The sequence below is a fragment of the Cetorhinus maximus genome, chromosome 11 (assembly GCF_964194155.1).
Source record: "Cetorhinus maximus chromosome 11, sCetMax3.hap1.1, whole genome shotgun sequence".
NCBI lineage: Eukaryota > Metazoa > Chordata > Chondrichthyes > Lamniformes > Cetorhinidae > Cetorhinus > Cetorhinus maximus.
In genome coordinates, this window is record NC_135889.1 from 24,365,560 (window position 1) to 24,378,950 (window position 13,391).

Consider the following 13,391-nt stretch of genomic DNA (forward strand, 5'->3'; position numbering starts at 1 on the left):
AGAGAGTTTTCGAACAGATCTAGCAACTCAAGCCTGGGCATCCATGAGGTACTGTGGGCCACCCCCCACTCTACCAGTACCAGCAAGCCGGGGGAATCAACCCTGGTTCAATGCAGAGTGCAGAAGGGCATGCCAGGAGCAGCACCAGGCATATCTAAAAATGAGGTGTCAACCTGGTGAAGCTACAACACAGGACTACTTGCATGCTAAACAGCATAAGCAACAAGTGATAGACAGAGCTAAGTGATCCCACAACCAATGGATCAGATCTAAGCTCTGCTGTCCTGCCACATCCAGTCGTTAATGGTGGTGGACAATTAAACAACTCACTGGAGGAGGCGGCTCCAGAAATATAACCATCCTCAACGATGGAGGAGCCCAGCACATCAGTGCAAAAGATAAGGCTGAAGCATTTGCTACAATCTTCAGCCAGAAGTGCCAAGTGGATGAGCCATCTCAGCCTCCTCCAGAGGTCCCCAGCAGCACAGATGCCAGTCTTCAGCCAATTTGATTCACTCCACGTGATATCGAGAAACAGCTGAAGGCACTGGAAGCTGCAAAAGCTATGGGTCCTGGCAATAGCACTGAAGACTTCTGCTCCAGAACTTGCCACACCCCTAGCCAAGCTGTTCCAATACAGCTACAGCACTGGTATCTACCTGGCTATGTGGAAAATTGCCCAGATATGTCCTGTACACAAAAAGCAGGACAAATCCAACCCAGCCAATTACTGCCCCATCAGCCTACTATTGATCATCTGTAAATTAATGGAAAGGGTCATCGACAGTGCTATCGAGCAGCACTTGCTTAGCAATAACTTGCTCACTGACACCCAGTTTGGGTTCCGCCAGGGCTACTCAGCTCCTGACCTCATTACAGCCTTGGTTCAAACATGGACAAAAGAACTGAACTCCCGAGGTGAGGCGAGAGTGACTGCCCTTGACATCAAGGCTGCATTTGACAGAGTGTGGCATCAAGGAACCCTAGCAAAATTGGAGTCAATCAGGGAATCGGAGAAAACTCTCCGCTGGTTGGAGTCATACGTCGCACAAAGGAAGATGGTTGTGGTTGTTGGAGGTCATCTCAGCTCCAGGGCATCACTGCAGGAGATCCCCAGGGTAGTGTCCTCGGCCCAAGCATCTTCATCAATGACCTTCCTTCCATCATAAGGTCAGAAGCGGGGATGTTCACTGATGATTGCACGATGTTCGGTACCATTTGTGACTCCTCAGATACTGAAACAGTCCATGTCCAAATGCAGTAAGACCTGAACAATATCCATCTTGGGCTGATAAGTGAGAAGTAACATTGCCTGACACTTGTGTGCACCGAATGACCATCTCCAACAAGAGAGAATCCAGTCATCGCCCCTTGATGTTCAATGGCATTAGCATCACTGAATCCCCCACTGTCAATATCCTGGGGTTAACCACTGAACTGAACTAGCCATATAAATACTGTGGCTACAACAGCAGGTCAGAGGCTAGGAATCCTGCAACAAGTAACTCACCTCCTGACTCCCCAAAGCCTGTCCACCATCTACAAGGCACAAGTCAGGAGTGTGATGGAATATTCCCCACTTGCCTGGATGCGTGCAGCTCCCACAACACTCAAGAAGGTTGACACCGTCCAGGACAAAGCAGTCTGCTTGATTGGCACCACATCCACAAACATTCACTCCCTCCACCACCGACGCACAGTAGCAGCAGTGTGTACCATCTACAAGATGCACTGCAGAAGTTCCCCAAGACTACTACCACCTAGAAGGACAAGGGCAGCAGATGGATGGGAATACCACCAGCTGGAAGTTCCCAAGTCACTCACTATCCTGACTTGGAAATATATCGCTGTCCCTTCACTGTTGCTGGGTCAAAATCCTGGAACTCCCTTCCTAACAGCACTGTGGGTACCTACACCGCATGGACTGCAGCAGTTCAAGAAGGTAGCTCACCACCACCTTCTCAAGGGCAACTAGGGATAGGCAATAAATGCTGGTCCAGCCTGCGAAGCCCACATCCCGTGAATGAATTTAAAAAATTAAACAAAATGAGGTACCGTCAGATGAAGATGGTGCAAATAACCACTGAGAACCAGGGCCATGTGAATCCCATGCAGAGAAGGCTTATTTATGGTGCTTAACATTATGTAATAATGTAACATTGGACAATATCAAAGTGGCAGAAGAAACATTTTCCTTGCTTCACAAGCTGCAGCTTGTTAAAATTGAGAACTTTTAACAGTAACAAAATTAAGACGGGGTTAATTGGCCAACATGCAAAAAGAACATAAGAAATGCTGGAAATACATAGCAGCTCTGAAGGACCTAGTCCACCCTCAAACATTAGTTTGCCTTCTCTTTCAGGTGCTAGTCTGTATGCTGAGTATTTGCATTTTCTCCTTCAAATCTGCAGCACAGCTGTTCAGACCTTATCAAAGAACAAAGAAAAGTACAGCACAGGAACAGGCCCTTCGGCCCTCCAAGCCTGCGCCGATCATATTGCCCGTCAACTAAAACATTTTGCATTTCTAGGGTCCGTATCCCTCTATTCCCATCCTATTCATGCATTATCCTTGGTGCACAAGAGAGAACAATGACATCTTTTTAGTAACTAAAATAACTTTACTTTTTAAAAAGTAAACAGAAGGCAACGGGGTGTGAAAAGAAAACAAAAAACAGTTTTGGAACAATTCCCGAACACAAATTTTCTCTTGATCTAATCATTATGACCTCAGATCCAGCTGCTGGTTGAACGATCTTAGGATGCAGAATGTCCAGTAGATTACAAGCTAACATGTTGGATACTGCTGTTCTCATTGAGGCTACTTGACTACTTCAGGCTTGAACCTGTTAATAATAATAATCCACATTCATTCCCCTCAATGAACACATCCAACACTGCAGCTCTTTGCATGACCTCCGAACTTTTGCTGAGTTTGAATGATTTTTTTATAGATAAAAATCAGCCCAAAAGCTTACAAGATTGCAGGTGTCTTTCGTAACCATAGGGTGATTTCTTGAAGGTAATGGCTTCAATTTAATCCCTGGCTGCAAGAAGATAGGAAATAAAAGGGATTAGCAATGTAAACTCTGATCAAAACCGAAAATAGGAAACAAACATGTTATCCAGAAACTTAAGACAATTTTCTTCATTGGTTTTTTTTCTATTTGACTCTAGTTAATTTCAAATTATTCCAAATGGAAAACTGATGTAATGACCTCAGGAAGAAAATAATCAGCCTCTGCTGAGAAAGCAGAGGTGTGTGTAGAGGGTGTGCTGCTGAGGACAGAATCAAGCTCAGCTATGATGCATTTTACAGCAGACTAGCCTACCTTAGCTCACTGTATAGGCAGCTAATGTATGAAGAATGGCTAGGTGTTGGAAGGCTGGCAGTGTCCTTGGAATTGCATCTCAGTAGGAGCCAATTCTATTAGGGGATAATCAACATAATGGAAGGAGAGACATTCATGCTCGTCTCATCAACAGCAGACACCATTTCATTAGGTTTGGCATCTGCTACATCACTCCACCAAGTGGTCTGTCTGAGTAACTAACAAATACTAACCACAAATTCAAAGTAGCATGAAAATCCTTTTTGTCATTTGGACCATGTTCTTGTTTTCTGCAATCCTTATTTAATAACAAAATGCATTGCCCAAATACACTAAACAGTCCTTTCCCAATTGCATATAGTTCAAACAATTCTCCAGATGCATGTATTATTCAGACATAACACCAAAGGTAGGAAATCCTGAAGCTTATTTGCCAACAAAATGAAATCTTAACATGCCACAGTACATCTTTCAGCAACGGCATGCAGTACAAAATTTTCAAATGAACAGTTCACAGGAGAGAGTAAAGAAGGTAATCTGAAGCAATTTTGTTCTTCAATACAAAAGCAAAATATCGTGAATGCTGGAAATGATCAGGCAGCATCTGTGGAGATGGAAAAGTGTTAATGTTTTAGATCAATGATCTTTTGTCAGAACTGGAAGAAATTCGCAAAAGTTTTAAAGTAAATACAGAGGCAGGGAAATGTTGCAGGAGGAGAAAGAACAAAAGATATGATGCTAAGAGGCAAAGGGAGATGGTAATGGGACAAGAAAAGATGAGTCTAGAGGATGTGTAAATGGGGAAAGCAGAATCATCCCCAACAGCTGTCTTCCACAGAAAAATGGGACCGAGGTTTTGATTTGAAATTGTTGAAAACAATTGAGAACTTGGAAGCCTATGAGATGCTGTTATACAGTCATAATGGCACAGGAGGTGGCCATCCAGACCAATGAGTCCATGCCAACTCTCTGTACAGCAATGCCGCCAGCCTCATTCTCCTGTTCTGCCCCCTTAACCTTGCAAGTTATTTCCCACGTGCCCATCCGATTTCCTTTTGAAATCAGTGATAGTCTCCACCACCCTCGTGGGCAGCAAGTTCCAGGTCATTATCACCTGCTGTATAAAAAATTACTTTTTCACATACCCCTACATCTCTTGCCTAAAACCTTAAATCTGTGACCCTTGCTTTGTGCCATCAGCTAATGGCAACAGCTTTTCTCTGTCCCTGTCATAGTCTTGTACATCTCTATCATATTTCTCCTCTGCTTTAAGTCCTTGAGCTAACTTGAAGCTCCATTGGGGCAGTATGGAGGCTGAAGACAGAGCAGGCTGAGAACTAAAATGGTAAGCAACTGGAAAATTGGGGTCATGCTTGTGCATTTATAAAGTGCCTTTCACAACTATCAGACATGTCAAAGTGCTTTTTACAGAGAAATGGACCCCAAGCACTGCACTTCAGCCCCAAAAACCTGACTGCATTCCAGTCTTTCAACACAATGCAAACTGAGAGCTCCCTATAGATTTCCCACACTTAAATCCAAAGGGAGTCAGGAATCACAGTGCAGAAGAGGCCCTTCGGCCCATCGAGTCTGCGCCGACACGTGAGAAACACCTGACCTACCTACCTAATCCCATTTACCAGCACTTGGCCCATAGCCTTGAATGTTATGATGTGCCAAGTGCTCATGCAGGTACTTTTTAAAGGAGATATCAGAGTTGGAATAATCCAGTCAGGTCTTGGAATTGACAATCTGTGGCCGCTCTTGATATAGATAATTTGTTTTAAAATTGACTGGAATCTTCTGCTTGGAAATTTTTGGCAGGATTGGAGAAGAAACCTCAATGGAATCAGAACAACCTTAACTAAAATGAAAACAGAAAATGCTGGAAATACTCAGCAGGTCAGGCAGCAACTGGAGAGAGAAACAGTTAATGTTTCATGTCTGTGACCTTCCACCACCCTGCACCTGAAATTTAAGTTGTGTTACTGAAAAAATTGCAATGTATAAATTGTGTATCTCAAAAACATTTACTGCAGGAGGACAACATGGACTTGAGGATTACACACTGGCAGTATCCAAGTTCAACTCCTGATCTAATATCTGCAATCGGGATTACAATTAGTTCCGTGCCCTAAATTAAGTGAAAACTCATGAAATCAGCCAGGGCTCCTGAGTGCTATCCGCTCCTGAAAATGCCCCTAGGATGTTAGTTGAAGGCAGGATCCAACACAGTTGAGACAGTCCCCGCCAGTAAAGAACCTAGAACATTGTCTTAGATGATGGATGAAGAACTAGTGGTCACACCCATCCTTGAAATTGCATCACTGTTGGAGTCTGCACCTTCTGAAGGGGAGGGAAGAAATCAGCAACAGAAAACAATCCAAAAGGTTTGCTTAACATTGCTGAGAAGGTAGGTAGTTACATTCAAAAGTAATAAAATAAAAATTACTGCAAAAGTTACCTTATGATCATCCAATAATTTTCTCTGTTTGCTAAATAAACCTCAGGTTTATTGGCATTATTTCTTTACACTGTTCTGTCCCCGGAGTGAGAGTTTACATTCTGTTTCTTCAGCAATTATCTGTCCAGTAAATGGCACTCGCTCTGAAGTCCCAGTGCAGGGGGGTGACTGGTTCGGAGCTGCTGGGCTGTTCCCACTGAGTGCCAAGTATGACCTTGTGAGTGGCCGAAGCCCACTTTTATCAAATACAACCACCTCCGGGTGAGTTAAGCATTTTACCTCTTCATCACTCAGAGGGAAAGTACGACAATTCCATGCCAGAACGACCTGGAATAAACAACAGTACAATAAAAAGCTACGTTTATGAATTATACATTTTCCTTAATCTTCAATATTATGTTCACAAGGATCAGCATATTAAAATCTTGAAACTCTGCAGCAAAACTACTTAATTTCAGTACATTTTAAATCTGTTGCACCTGTAAAATTACAGTGCCACAGGAAAAACTGAGTATGACCACATGTCCATCCTTAGCAATAAATATGCCTGAATCTTTGGAGTCTTAATAGGCTGGCACTTTTGAATTCCAAAAAATGTGCTCCAAAGGTTGGGACAGACAATGAACAATGTTTCTTACTTAAATGCAGGTTAAATTGCCCAAATCTTATTCCAAACGAGTCATGGAGTCATTTATGGCATAAGAGGCCACCATTCAGCCAGAGTCCATGCTGGCTCCCCGTGGTGCAATCTCAAATGTCTCACTCAAATGCTCAATCCCTGTAGCCTTGCAAGTTTATTTCCTTCAAGTGCTCATCCAATTTCCTTTTGAAATCATTAATTGTTTCCACTTCCACCACCTTCGTGAGCAGCAAGTTCCAAGTCATTATTGTAGTATAAGGGTAATGTGGTAGAGTATAGTACTACCCACACAGTGATGTAAGATGACCCAGACCCAGGGGTCAGTGAGGTGTTGGGCAGAGATGTGAATAGACCCAAGCATAGAGACAGCTCCCAGCTTGTACCCTTTGCTGTACACATGTAAATAGTTCTGGTAGTTAATAAAGACTTACAGTTAACCTACAGAAGAATACAGAGACTTCTTTAAGACATACCAATCTGCAACCAACACCCAACACTTGCTGTATAAAAAAAAGTTCTTCCTCAATTGTTCAAGGAGGAAGTACGTTCTATGTTGAAGAACTGTTTTTATTAGTCGCTTGGGAGGATAGAATCACAGAGTGCAGAAGAGGCCCTACGGCCCATCAAGTCTGCACCGACATGTGAGAAACACCTGACCTACCTATCTAATCCCATTGAGAACTTGAGTATTGCCAGGAAAGAGAAATGCTGTCAAAGCTATTTGACTTGCACTCATCAAGACAGATGCAACAATACCAAGTTTCAAGGGAATAACAATTTATACTGCATGAGAAAAGGGTGCTGATTAGTTGGCATGTGGAGTCTGATGGATCGGAATGTTGCCATGGAGAATGCACCAGGGAACAATTATTCCCCAGACTTTTGTTTCAATTCAAAAAAAGCAAGTCGACTCTGATGTACAAGGGAACCATTGTTCCCCATGCTTTAGTTTAATTGAGAAAGGCGCAATGACCTGGACATATTCTGTTTGCAGAGGACAGGGCCCTGCTAGCTTCTAGCATGTGTAAGTAAGCCACATCTTGAGCCCAACTGATAATCTTAAATTGGTTATTAGTGTAATTTTTAGCACACTCAGGATTGTTCAGCGAGTAGTGTCTAATCGTGGAATTAGATCTAATGTTGCTCACTATGTTCTGAGCTTTGCAAGCATGGGCTGGTTGAGTACGGTCAGTACTTTGCCTGTTGCAAACAGCTGAAAGGACATGCTGTTTGATATGATCCACCAGTCGTCGAGACATACAACCTACATATCTGGCATCACAACAGCACTAAAATTCATATACCACATTACTCATTCGTGTGGTAGGCAGAACGTCTTTTTGGCTTGATGGCAACATCCTGTTAGTGAAGAATACCACAAGGCTTTCGGCTGTTAGGGGCCAAAAAGGAGATTTACACATGGAGGCAGGGGGCATAGCCGAGGTGTTAAATTAATACTTACCATCTGTCCTCATCAAGGAAGATGACGCTACCCAGGCCATGGTGAAAGAGGAGGTAATTCAGACATTCAGAAGGGTTTTAAACTGATAAGGAGGAGATATTTAAAACTTAAAGTTGATAAGACATCTGTACCAGATGAGATATATCCAAGGATGCTGAGGGAAGTGAGAATGGAAATTGCAGAAGCACTGGCCATAATTTCCCAGTCTTCCTTAGACTCAGGGAGAGGACTGGAGAATTGCAAACGTTGACCCAGCAACTACAGGCCAGTCAGTTGAAATTTGATGGTGGGGAAACTTCTAGAAACAATAATTTGGGACAAAATGCAGCTTAATTAAGGAAAGCCAGCTTCTGCCTTAAAGATACTCAATGACCACCGCCCCCCCACTGCCTTCTGAGGCAGAAAGTTCCAAAGTCACACAACGTTCCCCTCATCTCTGTCTTATAAGCGCTAATTTTAAAACACTGCCCCCCCTAGTTTTGGACTCATCCACACAAGGAAACATTCCTTCCACATCCACCTTGTCAAGACCATTCAGGATCTTATAAACTTCAATCAAGTCACCCAGAGATTATGACCTTTGAGTTTCTGCTTTTTAATTTAGTGTCTAATATATTCTCTATGCAGATTTTCTTTCCTAATTCTACCTGTGTCAGTGATACCTATATGGACCACGACAACTGGATCCTACCCCTCCCACTGCAAGTTCCTCTCCAGCCCTCAGCAGATGTCCCAAACTCTGACACCAGGCAGGCAACACAGCTATCTGGGCTCTCACTCTTTGCTGCAAAGCACAGTGTCAAGCCCCCTTACTATACTGTCCTCTACTAACATTACATTCCTTTTAGCTCCCTCCATTTGAATGGCTTCTCGTACCACAGTGCCATGGTCAGTTTGCTCATCCACCCTGCAGATCCCACTCTCATCCAAACATTTTAAACCTGAGGAATAGAATAGAGCTTAACCACTTACCAGATACTCACCAAACTGCTAGCTCCTTTCCCTGTAGTAGAGTAAGAACCAATTCCTATAGGGTGAGAAAGATAGAAAAAGCGAAAGGAAGTGATCACCTCCTTCCCTCCCACCCCTTCACCGTGCTCCCCCACTCACCAAACTCTCAGGTTTGCACTCAGTTTCCTCAGTTGCACTTGTTCACCTTGGCCGGACTAAAGGATCCTGAATTTATAGCTGAGAGAACTGGGGCAATCTCTCAAGTTTACACTCAGCTTCCTCTGCTGCACTCATTTACCTTGTGATGTACATGAACTTCCAAAAGGGATTTGACACAATGCCACACAACAGACTTGTGGAATGTGGATGGTTTTTGGGATGGAGGAAAGTTTGCAGGGTGGATGAGCAAAGGGAATGTAATGTTAGTAAAGTTACAGCTTGTGGAATAAAAGGGACAGTAACAACATGGATACAAAATTGGCTCATTGACAGGAAACAGAGAGTAGTGGATGGTTTTCGGGATGGAGGAAAGTTTATTGTGAGAGTTCCCCAGGGGTCAGTGTTGGGACCCTTGCCCTTTCTGATATACAGTATATTGATGACCTAGACCTTCGTGTACTGGGCACAATTTCAAGATCTGGGGATGATACAAAACTTGGAAGCATTGTGAATTGTGAGGAGGATAGTGTAGAACTTCAAAAGGACACAGACAACTTAGAGTAATGGGCGGACAGGTGGCAAGTTCAATGCGGAGAAATGTGAAGCGATTCATTTTGTGTGAAAGAACATTGAGAGATGATATAAAATAAAGGGTACAACTCTGAAGTGGGTGCAAGAGCAGAGGGACCTGGACCAGAGGAGCTTTTGTTGAACTTGTATAAAGCACTAATTAAACCTCAGCTGGAATATTGCATCTAGTTCTGGGTGCCGCAGTTTAGGATGTGAACGCCTTGGAAAAGTACAGAAAATATTAACAAGAATGGTTTCAGGGATGAGGAACATCAGAAATGAGGATAGACTGGAGAAGTTAGGATTGTTTTCCTTGGTGAAAAGAAAGCTGAGGGGATTTGATAGAGGTATTCAAAATTATGAGGGGTATGGACAGCGTAGAGCAGAAACTGTTCCCACTCGTGAAAGGATCAAGAATGAAGGGCACTGATTAAAGTAATTGGTAAAAGAAGCAAAAGTGATATGAGGAAAGACTTTTTCACACATTGAGTGGTTAAGGTCCAGAATGCACTGTGTGGTGGGGGCAGGTTCAATCAGGACGCTCAAAGGGAATTGGACTGCTATCTGAAAAGGAAGAACATGCAAGGTTATGGGAAGAAGGCAGGAGAATAGCACTCACAAATTGCTCATTTGGACAGCTGGTGCTGACATGATGGGCTGAATGGCCTTCTCCTGTGCTGTAATGACTTTTGTGATGTGCTTGTTTTAGCAGTCCTTAGTCCAGTGGTTTTAAACGACCTGTCAACTAACACTTAGTTCTCAATTCTGGACCTGGTTATTTCTTTCTCTCAGGCTCTGCATTTATATTGTTGCTAACAAAAGGTGACACTTGAGCAACCACCCTTCTGGCATGGTCCATCATTGTAAACAGTGAATTACTTAATGGAAAAGCAATGAATGGCCTTCATTGTTTGAACCCTTTACCATATCCCTCACTGTATACATGTGCACAGGTGAAAATAAACTTCATCTGCTGCATTACCACCATCTCTCTCCATTAACAATTTGTCATCTGCATTATCCATTCTATACAGTCTAACAGCTTATATCTTTTCAGATTATGTCTTCAATTTGTTATTTCATTATCAATCCATTCAAAATGACCACCAATCCAGTCTGTGTAGAACCAACTCAGTTGGTTCCAGAATCATAATTGGTTACTGTACCCAGAATACATATACACAACCTCATATACCATCTGTTGCCCTAAATGAACTGTGGAAGCTCTAAATTCTGATAAAATTATATCCAATCTTACAGCTTTTAGGAGATCTAGAAACTGACTGGAAACAGGAACAGAGTTTTAGTCCAGAATTAATTTACTCTTTTCATGGGACATGGGTGTTGATGGCTAGGCCAGCCCTAACTATTGCCCACCCCTAACTGCCCTTGAGAAGGTGGTGGTGAGCTGCCTTCTTAAACCGCTGCAGTCCATGTGGTGTAGGCACACCCACAGTGCTGTTAGGGACTGAGTTCCAGGACTTTGACCCAGCGACAATGAAAGAACGGCGATATAGTTCCAAGTCAGGATGGTGCGTGGCTTGGAGTGGAACTGCAGGTGCTGCTGCTCCTACACAGCTGCTGCACTTGTCGCATGTTTGAAAGTGCTGTCGAAGGACGAAGAAGCGAGTTGCTGCAGTGCATCTTATAGATAGTACACACTGCTGCCACTGTGTGTCGGTGGCGAAGGGACTGAATGTTTAAGCTGGTGAATGGAGTGCCAATCAAGCGGGCTGCTTTGCCCTTGATGGTGTTGAGCTTCTTGAATGTTGTTGAAGCTGCACTCATCCAGGCAAGTGGAGGGTATTCCATCACATTCCTGACTTGTGCCTTGTAGATGATGAACAGGCTTTGAGGAGTCAGGAGGTGAGTTACTCTGCAGAATTCCCAGCCTCTGACCTGCTCTTGTAGCCAACGTTTATGCAGCTGGTCCAGTTCAGTTTTTGGTCATGGTGACCCCCAGGATGTTGATAGGGGGGATTCAGCAATGTTAATGCCACTGAATGCAGCCTATCAAGCCACTCAGTTCACAAGGTCAGCATTTGTTGCCCATCCCTCAATGACCTGTCATTGACACCCACATCCTATGAAAGATAAAAAAAATAAAGGCAATAAAATTCTAAGGGTTTATTTGTTTTTTCTTATACATCTTTACAAAATGACTCCCTCAGATCATCAAGCAAAATTTATCTTCCTTTAGCTCAATTCGAGTAAATCTTGTACTTTATGGGCCAATCAGCTTGGCACCATTTATTTTTGAGGTGATTAAATTCTTCCTTTATCTTGCCTCTCACCACTGGCCAAACAAAGACACCGAAGAAGCTCCAAGGCGCACTTTTAAAATTTGACAATATCCCTTTCAGACAAAACATCAACTCATACATCCAAGCTACGATGTGCAGTGCATCACATGGAAAATTAAACAGGAATTCTGTCTTTAGTTAGACTGCCCCACTGGGCAGTAACACACCCGATTCAATAACATTCTAGACACAAAATTGCAAAATGTTAAATTTACTGCAAATTGGTGAGGTAGAAAATAAACAATATTAAATAATTATAGAATGTCCTTCAGTCTGAAAATATAAATATCAGATATTTTAATCAATATGATTCAATTCTATAAATTCTAGCATACCTTTTAGGGTGCAACTCAGAGGAAACACTTTCATTACAGTAGGAGACCAACCTACACACTTGTTTTGACCAGAGGATGGTTAGAATGTGGAATTCGTTACTACAAGGAGTTGATGAGATGAGTAGATACATTTAAGGGAAAGCTAGATGAAAACATGAGTAATGAAGGCATAGAAGGATATGCTGATAGGGTTAGATGAAGAGAGGCAGATAGAGGCTGGTGCGTGGCATAAACACTGAGCGGGCTGTTGGGCCGATTGGTTGTTTCTGTGCAAATATATGTATATGCTCAGTTGTAATCGGTTATGATTTAATAAATATGGCTCTTGAGACAATCAATATGCCACAGTTGTTGCATGCATGATGAAAGATTAGAAGTGTGGTGACATGACAAGAAGCAGATTATCTTTCTATAGTGAATCTCTGTGGTGATGCTCAGTCAGTCAGATGTGCTGTATTAGACATTGACCACAAATCAGCTCATAAAGTGAACAGCAAAGGTAATAAGTGTATGGAATAGGGCAAGAGATTGTTGCATGCAACAGAGAGCCTCTAACTTAGATGAGGCAAACAGCAGTAGCACTTAAGGTGTTAGGGAGTGAATGAGGATAACAGTTGTTGCTGAAGACCAGGTTATCAGAAAAATAATACACATTAAAGGGACATTGAAACTTGCATATCTCAAGAGTCCTTGCAAACACAAATACCTAACACAAACAATGGAAGAAGCTACACAGTTCAAATGATTTACAACAATACAGATTACATTACCAGAGAGGAACACATCTTCTCCAATCTATTAGCAATTATTAAGTTTTCTTCATTGAAGATTTAATTAAATTTACCTACCTTTGCATTGGTCACTCCCTCCAAAAGTAAATCCTGAGTTTCTTCACTTTGTGCCATCTCAGAAACACAACACACGGAGCTAGAATAGTTTAGCTGGCTTTCATTATCTGGAGAAGCTGGAAGGTGAGGATTCAAATGCTCATCATTATTCTTACTGAAGGATGACAACCTAAAGGAAAATACCAGATTGATAAGCTAAAAGGCTGTGAGACACGCTTTCTGTATTTACCGTTGATTTTCAAAATCAAGAAGGAAAGTCTGGCAGAGGGCTTCCCGTGAAATAATATATCTGGGGTGCAGTTTATAAAGTTAAGAACATGTATCTGGA

General features: G+C 42.5%; 2 protein-coding genes across 5 annotated transcripts in view; one reads left to right on the forward strand and one right to left on the reverse strand.

The window, feature by feature from the left end:
* The window catches only part of rpe (ribulose-5-phosphate-3-epimerase), a 40,032-nt gene extending 34,238 nt beyond the window's left edge, over positions 1-5,794 (forward strand). For all 4 annotated transcript variants that reach the window (XM_078551663.1, XM_078551661.1, XM_078551664.1 and 1 more), the window contains 2 exons: positions 5,156-5,233; positions 5,371-5,794. In XM_078551663.1, the coding sequence (XP_078407789.1) occupies positions 5,156-5,233; positions 5,371-5,469 (177 nt within the window). In that variant the 3' untranslated portion in view covers positions 5,470-5,794. The remainder of the gene's footprint in view (positions 1-5,155; positions 5,234-5,370) is intronic.
* The window catches only part of kansl1l (KAT8 regulatory NSL complex subunit 1-like), an 89,519-nt gene continuing 78,727 nt past the window's right edge, over positions 2,600-13,391 (reverse strand). Inside the window, exons 13-15 of the mRNA XM_078551655.1 lie at positions 13,064-13,232; positions 5,796-6,122; positions 2,600-3,046 (exon numbers count right to left, since the gene is read on the reverse strand). Coding sequence (XP_078407781.1) covers positions 5,853-6,122; positions 13,064-13,232 — 439 coding nt within the window. The 3' untranslated portion in view covers positions 2,600-3,046; positions 5,796-5,852. The remainder of the gene's footprint in view (positions 3,047-5,795; positions 6,123-13,063; positions 13,233-13,391) is intronic.